General features: G+C 43.4%; 1 protein-coding gene and 1 long non-coding RNA gene across 4 annotated transcripts in view; one reads left to right on the top strand and one right to left on the bottom strand.

The window, feature by feature from the left end:
* LOC138743634 (dihydropyrimidinase-related protein 3-like) overlaps positions 1-21,253 on the top strand; it is a 198,683-nt gene that overhangs the window by 137,680 nt on the left and 39,750 nt on the right. For all 3 annotated transcript variants that reach the window (XM_069899160.1, XM_069899159.1, XM_069899161.1), the window contains exon 11: positions 974-1,144. In XM_069899160.1, the coding sequence (XP_069755261.1) occupies positions 974-1,144 (171 nt within the window). The remainder of the gene's footprint in view (positions 1-973; positions 1,145-21,253) is intronic.
* Positions 11,913-21,089, bottom strand: LOC138743635 (uncharacterized). Its single transcript, XR_011344963.1, has 3 exons — positions 20,662-21,089; positions 18,807-18,865; positions 11,913-14,637 (listed from the first exon to the last, which is right to left on the bottom strand). It is a non-coding gene; the product is annotated as an uncharacterized lncRNA (long non-coding RNA).

Genomic DNA, 21,253 nt, shown 5'->3' with positions numbered 1-21,253 from the left:
TCTGATCTGTATGCTTTGTTACAAGATAGTATGAATAAACCAAATTAAAATATATCTGGAAATGAATGGGAAGAAGATTCATCTTATGATATACCTCAGGAGGATTGAGAAGTTATGTGTCAAGACGGGGTGACTAAATTACTTAATGTAAGATGTAGTTTAGTTAATTATAATTTTTTACATCAGTTATATTTGACTCCTGAGAAATTGAAAAGATATGGATTTAGTAATTCTAATTCATGTTTTAGATGTGGATTACATGTTCTATTGGAACATTATATGCAGTTTGGCTTTGTGATAGAGTTCAACCGTTTTGGGGGAAAAAAAATAGAGTATTTTTTGAACAACTATTTAAGTTTAAATTGCCATTAAACCCAGAAATCTTTTTGCTGGGTTGCACTGTATCTTTGATTGGTTTGGGGTTGGACAAGTTTCAGATGGCTTTTGTTCGTTTAGTAGTAGCGGTAGCGCGGAAATGTATTGCGGTTACCTTGAAGGATAATGTAGAAGTAAATATTGCTCGTTGGCACAATGAATTGAGCTTTTGTATCTATATGAAAACCTTATTTTTTTTTAAAAAAAGATCATCTGGGACATATGGATCCGAATGGGATTACTACCCTGATGTAAACAGACATGATGCTCATAACAGCATCCCAAGATGCCTTGCATCGATCCTGTACCTAGGCGACAAGTTGAAAACTGACTCCAAGTTTTCATGTACAAGACAGTTTGTTCCAGAGCATTTTTCCTCTGTATTTCTCATTGTTCATGCACCAAAGCACAAACAGTGCAGTAGAAGAGAGTAAATGAATGGCAAATTGATCATTCCTTGAGTGCTTTGCACTCCAGCTGTTGTCTGTTCACAAAGCAACCCCAGGACCAAAAGCCTTGGGCTATTGAGGTGACCATCTCCCCTCCCCTGCAGACGTAGAGAAATGGTATGCTGAGATATTGAATTTTTTTCCAACAGGCGACTGGTAAAATGGACGAGAACATGTTTGTGGCTGTAACAAGTACCAATGCTGCCAAAATCTTCAACCTGTACCCAAGAAAAGGCAGAGTGGCAGTTGGGTCCGACAGCGACTTGGTAATTTGGGATCCGGATGCAGTGAAGACTGTGTCTGCCAAAACCCACCAATCGGTAAGAGACAGGGTTTTTAAACTTGCCCGTTTCCAGGATGTTGATGAGGCCTGTCCCCAGTTCCTTTGCAAAGGTGGTGATGAGATTCTGCCTTGATTGCCTGCAGTCCTTCTGCTGCAGGTGCTCCCACGTGGCTTGAGTAGGATGTTCTAGGGCAGAGAACAGTGTAGCATAGGAAAAGGCCCTTCAGCCCATGATGCCTGTGCCCATCATAATGTCAAATGGAACTAAAAGCCATCTGCCCGTATATGATGTCCCTCCCTTCCATGCCCGTTTTAATGTGCCTTTACCATCTGCTTCCGCCACCTCCTCTGGCTCTGCGTTCTGGTCTCCTGCCATTCAAGTTGCCCGTTTTTGTGATGGTCTTTCAGTAAACCCCTTGCAGTGGTTCAAAAGCCCAAGTAATCTCCTCGGGGTCATCGTAGGAACAGTCGCCCCATCTGAGAATGAATGAATGAGCTGCGAACACATCTTACCAAGGCATGCATGAGGACTGGCTCAGGTGCCTGACATATCTGAGCAACGACCTTACAGAGGAGGGGAAGTAGAATATTAGAGCACAAGCTATCAGGCGACGTACATCCAATGAGCGTGGCAGGCTGGAGATGTAATTGCAACTCAAGGTCATCACATCAAATAGGAACCAACCAATGTGGTTTTAAATCCAGATTTAAGTTGGTGTCTGTGAAAGGATTGCTCTCGTGCCTACCTGCAATCTGTTCCTGTTGTAAACAGGATGGGAATGTTTAGATTGCTGTCTATGTGTTTAGTCATGAGCTTGTGCACAGTTTATACATTTGCCCTAACGGAGTTTAGTTTTGATGTTGTGAAGATTTTCTATTAATACTAAAGCTAATTGTGACTTTAGCAAAGCAAAGAGCCAAGGAAACCTAAACGGATATTGCAATGTTATCATGGGGGTAGTGGGGGGGCGGGGGGTGTCGGGGAGGGTGTGCCGCTTCTGTTTGTCATTTGATCCAAGTGTTGCATTTAGTGGCATTCAGTGTGGCCCTGCCATAACATGTACTCTGGTCTCCTGATGCATCATTGCCCAGGAGTAAACTTCTGTCATTGCTTCACACTGGGGAGGGAGGGTCTTGAATTAAGGAGAGGGTGGATAGGCTGGGATCTTTCAATCTGGAAACATCGGAGGCTAAAGAGGGACATTACAGCAGTTCGTAAAATTAGGAGGGGTATAGATAAAGTAAATCTGTAACACAGTTAAAGGAATCTATAGCTAGAAGGCAGAGGATTAGGGGCAGCACAGTTATCGCAACGCCTTTACAGCACCAGTGATCAGGACTGGGGTTCGAATCCCTCACTGACTGTAAAGAGTTTGTAAAGTTCTCCCTGTGTCTGCTTGGGTTTTTCCCGGAGGCTCCGGTTTCCTCCCACCCTTCGAAACGTACGGGGGTGGGGGGGGAGAGAGTTTGGGTGTCAATTGGGTGAAATTGGAGGGCACGGGCTCGTGAGCCTAAAGGATCTGTTACCGTGCTGTAATGTCTAACGTTAAATTTTTTTTAAATTAAAGTGAAATGTGAAAGAATCTGAAGGCCTCAGGTGTATAGAACAAATGGTGGAGATGGGTACAGTTGTAATGTTTAAGTGATTTAAACCGGTTCATGGATAGGAAACACTGAAGGATATGGGCCCAATACAAGAAATGCTACTAACTTGGTAGGCAGTCAGGTCAGCATGGGCAAGTTGGGGTGAATGGCCCTTTCGATGTTCTTTTACTCTGACACTGGCTCATGAATTACCAACCCTGACTGTTCATTCTGGCTAGCGGAGCAGCAGGTGACCAGGCCCCAGTTTTGCATGGGATTGGAATGGGGAGGGAATTGTGATTATGCAATGTCGAGTGTGTAATGGAACAGGAAGGTGTTGGTGGATCTGGCGGTGTGTCAGGTAATGGAGAGTGCTGCCCTGTCTTTAACTTGAATCATCTTTCGAAACCACAGTCAGAGGAGAGCGGAGAGTGACATTGGGACTGGAGGCTTGGTAACACATGGGCTATAAACCAACATCAAAGGGCGCAAAACTGTTGGGAATTTTTAGTGCTTAGGTTCTTCATCATTAGGTGCCCTTTCTCCACGTGATGCTGAACTATTTAGCCTTGCTGCCTGAGGTGCCCAATATCAGTATTTTAAGGCATCTGCAAGCCACTGATCCTGTACATAATTCACCATTCTACTGCAAATATTAATAACTTCTGTTTTGAAGACTTTGCATTTCTTTTCATGACCTCCAGTACCTCCCGAGGTTTAATGGTGATTCTTTTTTCCCCAGGATCTTACTGACCTCCATTGCCCTTGGCTTTTCTCTCCTGTGCTAATCTTCTACTTGACCGTCTTCCCCCTGAAATGGTGCCATTCTGGCCGGTCTTTAATTGCTGATGGCTCTACAGAAGTGTTGGATTGTTGTGGGAATGATGTTTGTGGTCAGTGCTGTGAGAGAACAGTGAATTGGCAGCTTCACCCCCAATTAAATCTTCTTTTAATAATACCCACTCAACCAGAGGGAAAGCAGGCTGAAATTCTGCAGCCTATCTGCTGAATTTAACCTTCTAATCCAGTCGATGATGTGTAAGAACTGAAATTTAACTATGTCATCCCATTCGGCAAAGCTGTTCCTGTGCAGATGTTATTAACTGCAACCATCTTACCTTCCCATTCATCTAATAACCCAGGGATCCAGGAAGTGTTGCTGAGGTCCACCCTCTCCAGTGGCTTCACATTTCCATATGGAAGTGGGTAGGTGTGCTGAGTGGTCTGTGGTTTCCTGGTGAATGTCCACCCCACCCCCACCACTCCTTGTCAATGTATCTGAGCTGACCTAGTCTTCATGGGGGCATTGGTGGTTTGTGGCATTTTTGCCTGTTCATTCAGGCACTGTTTGACAGTTTAAGCTTTCCAACTTGGTTTCTAAGTGGTTTGATGTAAAGGTTATCTGGCACCTGTGAGGTTGAAATATTCGGATAACTTGCCATCAGCAAATATTTGGCTCAAAGGTCTGGTGCTGAAAAATTTTAACAGTTGTAAATGGGATTAATGCAGGATTAGTGGTTGATGGCTGACAAGAACTCACTGGCCAAAAGAGCTTGTTTTCACGCTGTCTCTCTCTCTCTCTTTCTGACTTGTCTGAGGAGTTTACTTGAAGGCTATCCAAGGATGCTCAGCAATAATTATTGTACTGCTTCAGAAAGTGGAAGCCTTGCATCGCAAAGCACAGATTTGCTTACTGTGGGGTGTGTGACTCCTATGGTTATCCAATATAACCTCAGGAAAAGATAGCAAATGGCTTCACTAGCATCGGAGTTGTCCGTCAACATTACTTCCTATGTCCTCGTGGGATTTCTCTAGGTGCTCCGTGTTCCTCCGAAGTTCCAACATCGTACGGTTTATTAATGATATGGGAATACTTGGGCAGTGTGGGTTCATGGGCTGAAAGGAGCTGTTACCATGCTACAAGTCCAGTTTATTGTCATCCGATCGTACAAGTACAAACCGACAAAACAATGTTCTCTGGTCCTCGGTGCAAAACGTGCAGACACACAACCAGACCTAACACACGTGCAGACAAATAAAACATGTGCAGAACAAGATTTTATCTGTAAAAAATAAATATTGTTTTGTACAAATGAGTGTCTCAGATAGTTAGTGGGAGTAGTTCCTTTGGTCGTTCAGCATAGCGGTTAGCACAACGCTATTATAGCGCTAGCGATCAGGTCTGGGGTTTGAATCCCACATAGTCTATAAGGAGCTTGTACATTTTTTCCCATGTCTGCGTGGGCTTTTCCCAGGAACTCATGTTTCCTCCCACCACTCAAAACATACTGAGGCTGTAGGTCAATTGGACAGCACGGGCTTGTCTATATGTCTAAATTATATTTTAATTTTAACAGGAATCTATGTCTCATTATACCGGGGAACTGCTTCCTGTCACTTGAACAGTGTTGCCATTTTAGTGTGTGTCCTTACAAATTTCTTTGAGGTCTCATTAATCTTCTTGTCTTCAGGGGACTTTGAGTTCACATGGCTAGTCAATCTCAGAACTTGGACAAAGACATGTAAAACAGGCTGCAGGGGTGCAAACAGATGGAGCTTGAGGTTGCATGATCTTTTAAAGCCCGAATGTGAACTGACATGATAAAAGATTTTCCAAGGGAGTTCGATATGATTCATCATTTGGTGTGTTCCAGAGGGCTTAGAAAAGCTGCATTAATCCAGAGCTGCAAGAAGAAAAAGTGTAAGCTAAGATTTTTCTTCTCATCTCTGAAAATCTGTTCTGATAAACCACGTCAGTACACAATGGGTCCCCAGCACTCCGAATTTCATTTCCATGTGCCTGATTTCTATGTGTGTGGGTGTTGACATTATGCAAGCCCCATCATCTTGAGGGGACACGTGTCTCTAATTCAAATGATGTGTATCTAACATGAAATGCCAATTACAAACTTGACTTCAGGGAGTATTTGCACTGTCTGTAAACATGCCGATTTAAGAACCGGAATTTGGCCCAATCCATCTCCTTTTCCAGAAAAAAATGATGCAATCAAGTCCATTTTTAATGTACTTGGAACCACTCTCTATCCTTAAAGGAAATGCTGCCGTCTGTCATTTCCTGCGAAGAGTCGGCGGGAGGGGGGGGGGGTGGGGGGGGTAAAAACAAAATCAATGCATTTTTTTTGTTTGCAGTTTTAAGAGAAAAGCTGTTTGAAACTTGGTCAGATTTTAACTCCAGTTTGCATTTTTTTTTCACCGCAAGACAGTGAAAACATGACGTGGTTTCCTGTAAGCTTTTCATTTAACATTTCATCAGATATTAAAATCTAGTGAGGTGGCCAAAATTTAAAGTGTATGTCAGATAAACAGAACACGGGGAGTTTCCATTTAATGGAGGAGCTGGCAGCTTAAATTCTGCAGCTTAAACGCAGACAACTCAGTGATCCTAGAGCTCTTAAAATGGCTGTCTTGTGCAGTGATTTGAAGAGTCCCAAGTAGGATATCAAGTGCCACAGGTTGTCTGGTGGGGGTGGGGAAGAGACTATCAGTGTTCTTTGTCCATAAATTTCGACCAAAAGAACAATTACTATAAAGGAGATCTTTGACACTACTTGGTGTCCTCTCCAATCATCCAAACAGATGAAGTTGATTTTCTCCCTCACTTCTCATGAAAGTATCATTAAGTCACAGGATGCTTCTGCTGCCTATCACATTCTCAATCCAAGACCCCTCATGGTGGTGATCTCCCTCAACCGTGATACTGGTCTTGGCGTCAGGAGGTTCTGTGTGACCATCCTACTCACTTTCAGAAATCTACACTCGTCCTCACTTTAGATGATGTTGGAACAGTGCTGCTCATGCCCCGGCAAGCACTTTCCTCAGTGCCTCTCTGGTGAGAGGGGACAAGGTCCAGAGGAGGGGAAGTGCAGTGGCCAAGCCATCTTCCCCCTGCTACCATCATGAAGGAGGTACAGGGGCTTGAAGACTAACACCTAATGGTTCAAAAAACAGCTTCTTTTCCTCTGCCATCAGATTTCTAAATGGCCACTGGACCATAGACACGACATCACTTTCTCTTCTTTTTGCACTAATTTTTAAAAAACAATTTATAGCAAATATTTCTATCTGTAATAATGCTGCTGCAAAAAAAAATTGTGATGTTCATTACAATAAATTCTGATTCTGAAAGCAGATCCTCGAAATGGGAAGATTTGGCAGGGGTATAGGGTTCAAAGTGTGAGGAGGAAGGTGAGAGTCTGGGGTTCACAGATGGGAGCTGGGTTTGGTGGGGGCAAGGGGATCCTAGGCAGTGCAAAAAGATCCTGGTAAGAGATGTAGATTGGAGTGTTTGATGCAGGAGTAGATCTTGACCTGAGGAAGGACAGTTAGTTGGGTGAATTGAAACAGAGATTTGTCAGTTGTAGTTGAAGGAATGGTTCAGAGAGTGAGAGTGAATTGCTAGTTGAGAAAGAATTGCTAGTTGTCTAAATTATTTATTGTTATCTGGCTGCATGAATAATCAAATATTAATCAGATGCTATTGAGGACTGAGTTTATTTTTCTTACCATGGAGGTCTTGGATCTAACTTCAAGTCAAGGATGAACTGCTGTCAAATCCGAACCTAACTCAAGAGAATGGGGATGAAAAGAAGCTTCATTGCTCTGAGGTTCTTAGAAATCATTCCCAGTCCCAATCAAGAAGATTGATTCCAGATGCTGATATATCCAGGACCGAGGGGTGAACCTATATCAGGTTTTGCTGAAGCTCTAAGGATGGGTTAGACTCGATATTCTTGTCCCTGTTTTGTCCACTCTCTTGATCTTTCGCCTATGAGGGATCATTCTGTGGTTTCCTCTAATGGTCAGGTAAAGCCATCTTGTGTTGGGTTCTTCACCCATGCTCCTAATGGATACCTCACTCTAGCGTGAGTGGAAACTTGGATCATGCCAAGCAGTCTGGTGCAAGAGCGGGCCATGGTCTGAATATTGCTTTCCATGGATGCTCTAACAACTATTAAGTTTCTCCAGTGCTTTTGTGCATTCCTCCAGTTCTCCAGGATCTGCAAACTCCTTGTTTATAATCATGGATCATGTTTGCTTGCTGTTTGGACCAGTTAACATCAGTCCATGATTCTTGCAAGTCTTCCTCAAATTGTGTATCCAGTTCATTTCTAATTGGGGGTAGGGGAGGGGGAGGGGTGTGTGCCTGTGTGTGCCTGTTCATGATTTTCAATCAAGATGTTTTAAAGAGCCCTATCATTTTCCTTAAACCTCTCTCTGCTTCAAAGAGAACAACCCCATCTTCACCACCAAACTAATCCCAGATCTCTGGATTAATTTGTATAAACTCCACTAAATCCTCTCCAAAGACTCCACATCTATCTTAGTGCGGGGCCCAGAGTTCGACAGCATGCTGCAGCTGGTAGCGATCGAATTTGATACAACTTTAGTATAATTTCCTTTTAACCTTGCTGTCCTTCAAGCATTGGGTCCTACGTGGTTATTCACTTTTAAAAGATTGCTGCAAGTACACGTTGAGTGTGAATCCACTTGTGTATGTATCCATTTGGAGGCTGGGAACACTGCATCTCTGCTTCTCTCTGTCCCAGAATGTGCAAACAGGGTGCATAACATACTTTGGGGATGCGATTACTATTGTGTAAGGTAGGGAAAACAGCAGCTCGTTTGACCCACCACAACTTTGTGTGATTTTATTGATGCGGCTTAAAATACCGGAGAAAGGTCTCTTTCAAAAATTAATGCCATGGAATGTATAACAACCACCTAGGAGAGCGGTTTAAAATTCTTGTGTGATTTTTAAATTAAAGACGAGTCTAAAATTTAAAAAAAAACGGCATGAGGGACCTGTCTAAAGTGCTGCATATAAAATTCAGAGCCCATTTGTCTCTGATGTGCCGACAACTATTGAAACTGGGCTCTGAGTTGCTGTAATTAACAACTCTGAACTCCTTTGAGCAACACTCCATCAAAGAACACTTCTCCGTTTATCTCTGGCATGGAGTCATTTTTCAGCGTCAGTTACTTTTTCGGTTTGTACATAAATTCTAATCATAAACTGGTACAGAGCACATTTCTGTGTGGGGTTTGCACAGACTGTTTTTAGCCTTCAATTTTATTACTCAACTATATCTGAATACTTGGCTGCCTTTTAGCATCTTATTAAATTAGTGAAGGTTGTTTTAGGCCTTCTATTTCAACTTTAGCAACTGAAAATAATTTATTTGTATTTCCATATTCTCTTAAAATGTAGGAGATTGTTCAGTTTGTGAAGTCTGTGCCAGCTAACAGGACGCACCCACTCGCTCATTAGTTTTCCCTGTAACCAATTCTCCACTCATTCACATCCCACCTATGGAAGGGACCATATGCGGTGGCCTCATCAACCCACTAACCTGCATCCCTTTAAGATGTGGGAGAAAAGCCACGGGGCACAAAGGGTGTGCAGAAACCACACAGAGTATTGGAGTTAGGATTGATCCTGAATAGCTGTACCACGTGTTTCTTATTGTTATTCCTGGGGATGACAGCGACAACCGTAATGATGGGAATGTTGTCCCATGGCATGCCACCGAAGATGGGGATATTGCCTGGCCAGGCATTGTGCTTAAAGCTTAATTAAAATGCCTGCACAATCCATCTTCTCCCTGTCAAATCTTTGCTTTGTTTTTGGAAGACTCCTAATTCCTTGAATGGCATTTATGGGGATGATGGCAAAATGATGTTTACTCTCATGAGTGCTGAGATACAGTGAAACATTTTGTTTTGCATGCTATCCTGGCAAGTCAACCCATACTTAAAAGCACAAAAGGTGGTACAAAAACAAAATGAGTGATGATATTCCCTACCTATTCCAGGAGGTTAAGTTCAAATCTCACTCTTCTATCATACTCTGTCTTATCCAAAACAGCACAGAAAATGATCAAATCTCTGATCTACCATAGTTTTGCTACCTCATGATGACATTGACATTGGATGTTAATGCTAAGAAGAGGATTGCTAGGTTGAACCCTTGCTTGACACCCAACCAGTTTTTCATCACATGCAATGCAAGTTACCACTCGGGCAAGTGAGGACTAAATCAAGATGATTCGAAAGATCCACTGTAAACATCCTACACCTGACTATCTAGGTTTGTCCTTTACGTCTCCGCAATCGTTATCACCTCATTCTGCTATCCAGGTTCAAATCTCCATTGTCTGCAAATTGTTTTGGAATCGTGAATGGCATTATGTGACTAGGAGCTGTCTCCTTGCTGCACTGGCATCAACTGTAATCTGATTTGGTAGCATTGCACATGTGCTTGTGGGAGAATATTCCATCAAGCAAAGCCTTCCTTTACTGTTTTTAGTTATTTATTCATGAGATGCAAGTGGGCCTGGCCATGCCATTAATGTCTGTCTCTAACTACCCTGACCAAAGTGGGCAGTTAAGAGCTAAAATTGACTGTGTGAGGACAGCAGTCTTCCTCCCCTGAGATCCTTAGTGAGTCAGGACGGTTCTTCACAGCAGTCCAATTGTTTGGTCGTTACTGATGCTAAGAATAGTGTTCTTTTCACAATTTCCAGATTTGAAGTAATTATTTGAATTAAAATCTGACCAGCCTCCACTTCGGGTGGCATGGTTAGCATAACGCTGTTATGGTGCCAGGTTATCCCTAACCTTCAGACGGCTGTGTAAAGAGCATAATAACAGTAGGAATGTAATGAAAAAAAGGATCAATCGGCACCAAACAAGGGCAGAATGTAGCACTATTGTGGCATTCATTCAGAGGCCTCATGGCTACAGAGAGGAAATTGTCCTTGAGCCATGTTCTTTCCAATCTGCGAGCACAAAGACTTCACCTGTCACTCAGTAGGTGAGCTTCATATTTTAATACCAAATTACAGCATTTGCTTTACCAGAGCAATCCCATTTCCAACTATTTCCCTGCAACCGATTCTTCTCTCATTTCCAGCAACTCTTCCTTGATTACACTGCTCATAAATACGTTGGGGATAATCTACGGTGTTCAGCTAACGTACCAGCCTTCTCAATCTTGGGCTCTGGAACAAAATTCACACGGTCCTGGAGAATGCTCAAACTCCACACAGACCGCCCGAGGACAGGATCAAGCCCAGAAATGCTGAAGCCATGAGGTAGCCGGTTGAGCTGATGGGGCACACCCCTGCAATGGTCTGAATCTAAAATCTGTGGCAGCAGAATGTACTATCTATGCATGAATATCATTTAGCTTCAAGAACTCTCACTTGGGACATTGTCATGGTTGTTGAGTTGACTCAGATTCCTTGGCTTATCTTTGCTCAGTAGAGAGGTATGAGTTTGTACATCGTCTCTCACACTGCTGGGACATTAGTTGTTACTGTGCCCTGCTGGAATGGAGTGTATTTGTAGGGTCCTTTTGGGATCGACATTAACCAACAGAATTGGCAGAAGAGGTTGTGGATTGGATTGCTTCGTAACTTTCTTCGGACATTGACAGCATGTAACAGATGGTAGTGCATACTTTTCCCTGCCTGTTGAAATTCCTGAATTGAACAGAAAGAAAGTGAGTCTGCTTTGCAAATTAAAGTGGTAAATTGGCACTCAATACTAACATGACTCCTGACAAAATGCTGCTGTCGTGTTTTCTGTTAGACATACATCATGCAATCAGGCCCACGAGCCCATGTTGCCCAATTACACCCAATTGGCCTACAACCCCCGGTACGTTTAGAAAGGTGGGAGGAAACTGAAGCACCCAGGGGGGAACCCATGCAGACACAGGGAGAATGTCCAAACTCCTTACAGACAGCCCCGGATTTGAACCCCGGTCCTGATCGTTGGCACTCTAACAGTGTTGCAGTGTCCGCTACCCTAACCGATGAATGGAGATCCAGATCCAGGTTGTTCTCTCATTGGGAAGAACGCGAGACAGGTTTGTGTGTAGAGTTTGGATTTAATTAACTATTGTCCTTGAAAACAACTGCCCCAGTCAAGCAAGGAATTGACAACCTTCTACAGACTCTTTAAGGCAACACTCTATCGCAAGTAGTTTTACTGTCAAAAATTGTTATCGCCCCACTCGATTTCAGGACCAGAGAGGAAGGGGATAGATGAGAGATAGAGGAATGAAAGGATGAAAGACTAGAATGGAAGAAATTCAGAATTTGCAGAAGTTTGAGGTACTAAAGTTTAAAGTCAGGGTTGCTGCTGTGCGGACAGCTGACAGATGGGTGAAATGGATAAATGATGTGAGAGTGGGGTTCTGAATAAAACAGAATCAGAATTTATTGTTATGAACAAATCACAAAATTCATTGTTCTGTGGCAGCATCACAGTCCAAACATTTCTGTAGACCACATTTCAAGAGAAATAAGAGTGCAAGAAAAAGACAAAATGAGGTTGGCTTGTGCTTCATTGTTCATTCAGGAATCTGATAGCAGAGGGGAAGTCCTTGTGCCATTGAGTGCTCATCTTCAGGTTTGTGTACCTTTTTCTTCGATGGTAGCAGAGTGAAGAGGGCATGGCCTGGGTGGTGGGGGTCCTTGAGGTTAGAGGCTTTCTGAAGATGCTGCCTTTTGTAGATGTCCTCGATGGAGTCAAATCTGGTGCCTGTGATGTCATAGGGTGAGTTAATAACCTTGTGGAGTTTTTTTTTCTCTTGGTACATCCATACTAGACAGATGACATAGCAAATCTCCTCAAACTCCTCACAAAGTAATCGACATGGAGGCTCCTGGATGGATCCTCTGACATGTCGACTTCCAGGAATTTGAAGATCTTGACCCTCTCCACCACTGAGTCCTCGATAAGGACTGGTTCATGTTCTCCTGACTTCCTCCTGAAGTCTACATTCATCTTCTTGGATTTGCTAATGTTGAGTGGAAAGTTGTTGCTGTGATGCTACTCAATGAGCTGTTCTTTCTCCCTCCTGTCATCTTCCTCATTGCCGTCTGTGATTCTGCCGACAACTGCTGTTGTCATCGGCAAACTTGGCAGAGAGCATTGTAGTTGTGCCTGGCCACACAGTCATGGGTGCATAGTGAGTAGAGCAGTGGGATAAGCACACGTCCTTGAGGTGTGTCTGTGTTGATAGTCAACTTGATATGGAGTCTGCAGCTGTTTTGGAATACCGTGTGGGTTTTATGCCTTTGAGACAAATTTCAAATCCCTGCAAGCCAAACATTTCCACCTTCCTCATCATTACCTACAGCTCCCATCCCCCAAATGTGTATGGACCCATAGTTTTGATGTTGGTGACGTGGATTTCAGCATTCCCACCTGCTCCCTTTATGTTATAGAGGCAGCTGATGTTACTGTTGGGCATACCACATTGATGTTCTGGGGAGGGACTATTCAGTGTAAATCTCGTCCGTTTTCCTGACCATTTTCCCCCACAAATGTAAAAAAAATGACCTAAACTTCATGCCATCCACTCATCGGAATCTATTATTAACTCTGCCCAGCCCGCTGACTTTTCATGTTTCTGCAACACAGGAGGTTCCAAAATGTAAAGTTGACTTTGATTATGTGTGATTGTTATCTCCCAGGCTTCATTCGATGGGATGGATAGAAGAACAGTTCACTTAATGCTGCAATCAGAACAGTCTTAAACTGGAGACGAGCAGCCGACTGCAAATGTTGGAGCAAAGCACGCTGCTGGAAGAACTCAGCAGGTTGGACAGCATCAGTTGGAGAAAAAGAATGGTTGACATTTGAGCCCAAACTCTCTGAGACTGGTTAAGTGTTGAGGAGAAACTAAAGCCACTCACCTTCCCATCACCCTATCTGACTCCAGCTGATCCCTTGTTTTTTCTGCCTCTCTCCCCTTTGTTTGGCATCTGCCATTCCATTCCATTGCCTCCGTCCGTCGTGTTTTAACCTGGCTGGCTCTCCAGTCCGATAAGGGAGGGGCCATGCCCCCTCCCATCCTGTCCTCTTAACCAGTCTTGACAATAGGTTCTGGCCTGAAATGTCTTGTTCTCCTTCTGATGTTGCTTGATCCACTGAGCTCTTCCAGTAGATTGTTTAGAGAAGTTGTAAACCTCCCTAAAATCTTTGACATCACCACATTTAGTCTGCTGAAAATATCCACTTTTTAAAAACACTCTTTATCTTGGTTTCTTTCTCAACTAATTCCTGTAATAAATTATTTATTTGACTTCTTTGGCTTGGCTTCGCGGACGAAGATTTATGGAGGGGGTAAAAAGTCCACGTCAGCTGCAGGCTCGTTTGTGGCTGACAAGTCCGATGCGGGACAGGCAGACACGATTGCAGCGGTTGCAGGGGAAAATTGGTTGGTTGGGGTTGGGTGTTGGGTTTTTCCTCCTTTGCCTTTTTGCCTATTTGACTGGAGTCCTCATATAACAGCAGCATGAAGATGAATCAAATGGTCCGCAGGAAACAAATCTTGTCATTGTAAGATGGGACAAATGCTCTTGAAGGCTGTGTTGAACGAACAGAGTTTGTTCTTCCCTGGGTATAGATGGGAATTGTGTTTTTAAAGAAAGAAGCCAGTCATAGATCTGAAGTTTTTAAAACTTGTTACTCCTGTCTCCTTCTACACTGTGACCTTCAAATCCAGTTAATCTGTCTCAACAGCTGTGCTGAGAAACATTTTTTTCTCTTTGAACCAGACATAAATCATAGCTTGCAAAATGGGGAGATTTTTCTTCCAAGGAGCTATCAGGATGAAGCAGTCTGAACCGATGGCTCTCCCGTGCTCACAAAACACTAAAATTCTTTATGGTCTGATATCAGCAAGTACTTGGTCCAGTCAGTAAGGGAATTCCTTTATCCAGTGTGGCAACAGTTTCATAATAGAACAGCCAGAAGGAGATTGACTCAATTTCTCTGAGTCCGTGTCCTTTTCTCGAAGACTCTTTTTGTACCACAATTCCACAGATGTCGATTCGCCCTGTGAGGAAACCTCATGAACCTGTATGGCACCCAGAGAAGGTGCCGTTCTTTTCTCGTTCGTTCTTTTCCCTGCGAAGGTAATTGGGAAACCAACAAATTTAGTCTTCCATATCTACAGCCCCCATCCCCATCAGCCTTGAGGGATCACCAGTGACCAGTGTTGCCACTGATTTACCTTGTTTTGCTCTTTGCCGAGAGTTAGAATTGTGAAGCTGTACTGTGCAAGGACTTTGTCTCCTCAGGATGTGTGCCTGTGCATTGATAGGGCATTCCCAATCATAATGGGGTTTGGGGGAGATGGGAGCAGAAATGAGTCCTACTGAGAAAGCAGGTGAAAATAGAGTGCCCTCTCCTGTCCCTAGCTCAATTATATCTGAACTACAAAGTTGTGATTGCATGACGTCTACAAAAGAGCAGGCTAGTCAGCTCATTGACCCTGCTCTGCTGCAAGTTCAATATCATCTGATTGTACATGTATGACTGGACGAAACAATGTCTGTGTAGATCAAGGTGTTGATCAACACAGCCCGCTGACTTTTCATGTTTCTGCAACACAGGAGGTTCCAAAATATAAAGTTGACTTTGATTATGTGTGATTGTTATCTCCCAGGCTTCATTCGATAGGATGGATAGAAGAACAGTTCACTTAATGCTACAATCACAATATAGTACAAAGTTACCACAAAAATAATTGAAATGTATAGAAATATTTGAGATGAAGAAAGGAAGGAGCGGCACGATTGGTGTAGTGGTTAGCGCAATGCCTTTACAACGCCAGCGATTGGGACCGGGGTTTGAATCTCTGTAAGGAGTCTGTACATTCTCCCCTTGTCGACGTGGGTTTGCCCCAGGGGCTCCGGTTTCATTCCACCCTTCCAAGTGTATCGGGGGTGTAGGTTAATTGGGTGTAAATTGGGCAGCATGGACTTGTGGGCCAGAATGGCCTGTTACTGTGCTGTTCTGTTTAAATTTTTTTTAAAGTTCATGGCTGTTCTGACTAGATTCAACCCTGCATTCCTGTCTGCTTTTTAAATTTTTAATTTAGACATGCAGCACGGTAACAGGCCATTTTGGCCCACAAGTCTGTGCCACCAAATTTACACCCAATTAACCTACAACCCCAATAAGTTTCAGACAGTGGGAGGAAACTGATGCCTCCGGGGAAACCTATGCAGACATGGGGAGAACTCCTTACAGGCAGGGTGGGATTTGAACCCCGGACCCGATCACTAGCACTGTAAAGGCATTGTGCTAACCACTGCACCAGCCATGCTGCCTGTGGTATTCTTCAAGGATTAATCTATCTTTGCCTTAAAGGCATTCAAAGGCCTGCTTCCATTATTCTTTCGAGAGTTCCCAAGATGAGGGACTCGCACAAGAGAAGATTTTGTTTTGCCTATCTTTAGCATATGACTCTAATTTTTAAATTTTAAGCTCAGTTCCAGATTTTCTGCAAGAAGAAACTTCTACTTCATGTTCAGGCTCTTCCACCTCACCTTTCTGCACTGATCATGAGCTACTGAACACTACGAAAAGATCAGGCTGTGCTATTACAATTCCCCTTTTTGCACGGTTGCTAACTGTGAATATTTATTATCTATCTTTTGTATTTATTATTTCTTTTTAATTTAATCCATACTCCTATTTTTTACAAACTGCAGTTGGGTGGCACAGTTAGTGTAGCGGTTAACACAGAGTTATTACAGCACCAGCGACCCAAGTTCAAATCTGACACTGTCTGTAAGGAGTTTATCCATTCTCCATGTGTGCTCCAGCTTCCTTCCACCCTTCAAAACCTTTGGGGGTTATAGGTTGACTGGGGTGTTTTGGGCAGCATGGGCTCGTGGGCCAGAAGGGCCTGTCTAAATGTAAAATGTATCCGTGTGCACGGCAAGTAAGAATTTCAGTCCATATGTACATTGTACAGTGTATATGACGATGAACTCTCAATTCTCACGATCCTGAATTGTTGAGGATTTCAGAAACAAGCAGGGAAATATTTTTAAATCTTTTACTGTGAGGAAGTCAAAAGACGAAGTAAAATTTGAAGCTAAAGCAGGTGTTGATTCGGCTGCAGTTCCAAGTCTTTGCACTCAGACACACTTTTCTAGAAGTTATTGTTACTTTCTCTTCATAATTTCAGCAAATCCCAGGAGTCCCAACGAAATAGAATTTGGGGCTGTCGAGGGCACCTTGTGTAACTTGGCTACCAACTGACAACTAATCTGGGACCGTTTAATTCTTCCCTCTTTGGCAATCTTAGCGTATATGCCAACCTGAAATGAGAATTTTCATGAGTCACAACTCGAAGGAGGCTCAATACCGGATGATTTATAATCTGTATGCCCTGCCGCATGGACCGAGGGTCTGAGGATATGAAATACTCTTCGATCTTCTGTTTATATACATGTTTAGCTCGAGAGATTCCCGTCCTTAAGTTAGTCCTGGCTAAAATAGAAAACATTCTATATCTATAGGACAGTCGTTGGCATCTGGATTTGAGGGTAGGTTGATCTGTTGGAAGGTAATCTGTAATAATATTTTCACAATCTTTTATGGAGCATCATTTTAATGTTTTGTATTGATTTTTTGGTCATTTATGAGCCTGAAATTTTGAAGCAGCTTCCTTGCATCGGAATGTGAACGAGGAGGATTAGTTAAATTAGCCACCTTCATAGGAGCAAAATTGTTCAAGGCTTCCAAGTGGCCTCAGCAAGTTGATTGGTTAAGAAGAACAAATAAATGGGAAGCTTGAATTATTCTGTTAATTATGAGAGTTCCAGAGATGCCCATGTTCCTAGGAGTTTGGAAAATTAGATTAGATTGCTGTTTTTGCTTGCAATTTCATGGCTCTTTGGTGAGAGCCATTTAAAGCTGAGGCAATGCCTCTTATAGCAGAATCCCCTGCTGGCTTTGATGTGGATTATAGAAATGAACCAGCATTTGGGCCTGTGAAGTTCATGCCCACTTGTGACAGGTTGTGTGTTACAATAAGTCAAGGAAAGAATGGTTTGATGTTTCTCATTGGTAAAGTCGCGTGTGAGGTAATGTGGACACAAGCCATTAACTCTGGGATTTTGTTAATTCTTCAGAATTTAAATAGTGCAGAATTCGAGGGATACTCTCATTTTGTAAACAAAGCTGGAGGACTGGCATCTTCCAGAACTCTTGTGTATATTATTGAAGCTACAACTGTTGTGTACAAATTGGAAAGGGATAAATGACCAGCTGCTTCTATTCTGATTGGCGTTGTTTTAAGATTATTATTATCCAGAGGCCATCCCCAGACCTTCAGATGGATTTGTATGGCTGCCTCAGTGGCCAAGACATGGGTTCAATCCTGACCTCAGTGGAGTTTGTAGGAACTTTGCAAGTTCTCCCTGTGACCACATAGGTTTCTCGCTGCTGCAGCAGTTTTCTCCCTCATCCTAAAGACATGCTGGTCATGTAGGTGGGTGGCAGATCGGAAGGAAAGGGGTGGGAGGGGAAGTTGATGGGAATTTGGTCAGAATATAAATAATGGGATTATTGTACCAAGAGTGTACCCTGTTCCACATTAGATATGATCACCTGATGTGAAGCCACTTTATAAATAGCATGACAGATAACTGAGTTTCTTCAAGGGCTTGGCAAGTCCTGAAAAAACCTTTATGCCTCACCAGCTTTGGAACTTCCATCTTGCCTCATTGGTGAACCACTGTAATGGACCAGATTTGGTCCACTTGCTGCCACATGCACACATGCCAGCTCTGGATACTGTTCCCCACCTCTTGCAACCATCTTGGGCTTTAGTCAGGGTTGGAGTTGACTGAAGATCTTGCCTTCCCGGGGCCTGGCAGGCTCTGCCTCTGGCATTGCAGGTAATGGCTGTAGCCTTCTCCCACTGACCTCGTGAGGTCAATGGACTGATCTTTGCTTTGGCCTTATTAGGAATCTCCAAGTGCAGTGCTTTTCTCAGCGGTTCATAGAGCATAGGCTATTACAGCACAGAAGAGGTCCTTCAGTCCACAAGGTTGTGCAGACCCACGTAAACCTACTCGACAACAATCCAAGCCTTCCCTACTTCCCACCCATAACCCATTATCTTGCATCCCTGTAAGAATGTTTTGAATGTTACCATCATACCAGCCTTCAAAGAACCAGACTTCGCTGCCACCCCTGGCAATACCTTTCAGGCACCCACCGGTAAAAGAAAAACACATACCTTTGACATCTCCCTGAAACTTCCTTCCACTCACCTTGAACCAACTTGATTGAATCATCAAAGGAGAAAACAGTGAAGTCCTGGTGTGGAGATCTGTCAAATTTATTTCCAATGGTTACAAGGACTTCATTGAAACATGGAATCAGTAGGGGTGCAGTGCTACCTCAGCGCCACTCCATGCACCTCATGGGGTGGCTCCAGCACCTAAAAAATTAGTACTGCACCCCTGAATGTCATTATACCATAACGTGAAATTTTAAACACACTCCTCCCTCCATAAATTCTGGAAACTCTAAGGGAAAAGCTTGGCAAAATATTCATGCAGAAGCAGCATTTTAAGTGGTATCAGTCGTCACACAGCAAATGAGCGCTTTGCTCTCCCTCAATCAGTACTCTTTGTTTTCATTTTGATTGGCTTCAAGCCGCTCTAGAATGGGCCTGCACATCCCGGCTTTGTAATGCTGGCTCTCTGGTTGGTAGAGAGAAGGGTAAACATTATGGGACATGGAAAATTAAGCAGCCCAAAGTCAAAGGTCATCTTCTGCCATGGGGCAGAACTGATGCTGGTCACTCAGGGAGTCGCACGACTCATCATCCGTATTCCATGTGGGTCAATAGCGTGGAAAATTTGCGGAGTTGGTAATCTCAATGTTTTACACTCCTGTCAAAGTTCAAAATTCACGTTGTTAGCTCTTTGATGTGAATTCAACCAGATGGATTGATCTGATAGATGTGCGAACCTTGCCAGGTGCTCACATCTGCCACTTTCACCCTCTCACTTGTTACTTGCTCCATGTCAGGGTGACATCATAAATGTGAGGCATTGGTTTTTGGAAGGACAAACCAATAAACCAATAAAGGACATGCGGTGAAAGGAAGGGGCTTTCAGGAGTGCAGTCGAACAGAGGGACACGGGAAGACAGATACATAATTCTCTGAAGGTGGGATCACAGGTGGATAGGACAAACCAAGAAAGGATATACACAGCAAATGGTAGGGAACTGAGGAGTGCAGTAGAACAGAAGGATCTGGGAATACAGGCTCGTAATTCTCTGAAAGTGGCATCACAGGTGGATAGGGTTGTAACGAGAGCTTTTGGTATACTTGCCTTCATAAATCATAGAGTTCAAGGGTTGGGATGTTAAAGTTGTATAAGATATTGCGGAGGCCAAATTTGGAGTATTGTGTGCTGTTTTGGTCACCTAACTGCAAGAAAACTATCAATAAGATAGAAAGAGTGCAGAGAAGGTTTATTAGGATGTTGCCCAGACTTCAGGAACTGAGCGACAGAAAGTTTGAATAGATTAGGACTTTATTTCCTGGAGCAGAGAAAAATGAGGGGAGATTTGATAGAGGTATTTTAAATTGAGGAGGATAAACAGAATAAATGTAGAGAGGTTTTTTTTCCACTGAGGGTAGGTGAGATAAAAACCAGAAGACATGGGTTAAGGGTTTAAGGGGAAAAGTTTAGGGGGAACTTCTTTACACAGAGTAGTGGGAGTGTGGAACGAGCTGCCAGCTGAGATGGGAGAAGGCGGGCTCAATTTTAAGAAGAATTTGGACGGGTATGGAGCACTATGGACTAGGTGCAGGTCAGTGGGACTAGGCAAAAAATGTTTCAGCACAGACTAGAAGGACTGAAGAGGCTTGTTTCTATGTTGAAATGTTCCATTGATTCTATCAGATTTATCCCCTGTCACATCCTTTCTTTTGCTAAGCATCTTTTCTACCACAAGGTAATTAAAGTCTCTACCTCACAGTTTAGAGTCCTCCCTGCCCAAAGTGGAGTCCATTACTTTCTCCCAACCTCCACCACCACCTTTGGAATACTCAAGCATCTCCCCAACCCCACCACACCCCCCCCCCCCCCGCCACTCTAAATCCTTCACCTTGTTTCAGATGCTCAAACTTCAGTTCTTCTGTCCACTGGCCCAGAGTTTGGAACCAGTCACCAAACAAGGGGCAACACAGTTAATGCTGATGGATGAATGGCTCGGAGAGCACAATGCTGTTGCAACGTCAGTGACCTGGTTTGAATCTGCTGCTCCGTAACCAGTCATACATTCTTCCTTTGTCTGCGTATGTTTCCTCTCGGTACTCTAGTTTCCTCCCACGTTCCAAAGGCGTTAAGAGTATATTTGGGTGGCGTGGGCTGTATCTCGACATTAAATGAAAAACATCGTGTGATGCCGAAGGAGTATTCTCTACCTTATTAGGAAACTCCATTTGAGCAGAAAGGCTTCCAAAACTGCATGGCAACCAGCTGGAGATTTCACAACTCCTTGGGCTGTTGAGTTAAGGGACTGTGACAGTTAAATTCCACTTTGTTTTCATCTTGTTTAAAGACTCTTTCTCTCTTCCCTCTTCCCCCCCCCCCCCCTCCACTCCCCATACCGAGTTGTTTACCATCCACTCATACAGCCCTATATTGTTCAGTGAACAGTCCTCGTGGAGATTTCTGGTTGCCTGCCAGGAGGGTTC

Source organism: Narcine bancroftii, chromosome 9 (genome assembly GCF_036971445.1).
Source record: "Narcine bancroftii isolate sNarBan1 chromosome 9, sNarBan1.hap1, whole genome shotgun sequence".
Classification (NCBI taxonomy): Eukaryota; Metazoa; Chordata; class Chondrichthyes; order Torpediniformes; family Narcinidae; genus Narcine; species Narcine bancroftii.
This window is presented reverse-complemented; position numbering and strand designations above follow the sequence as displayed.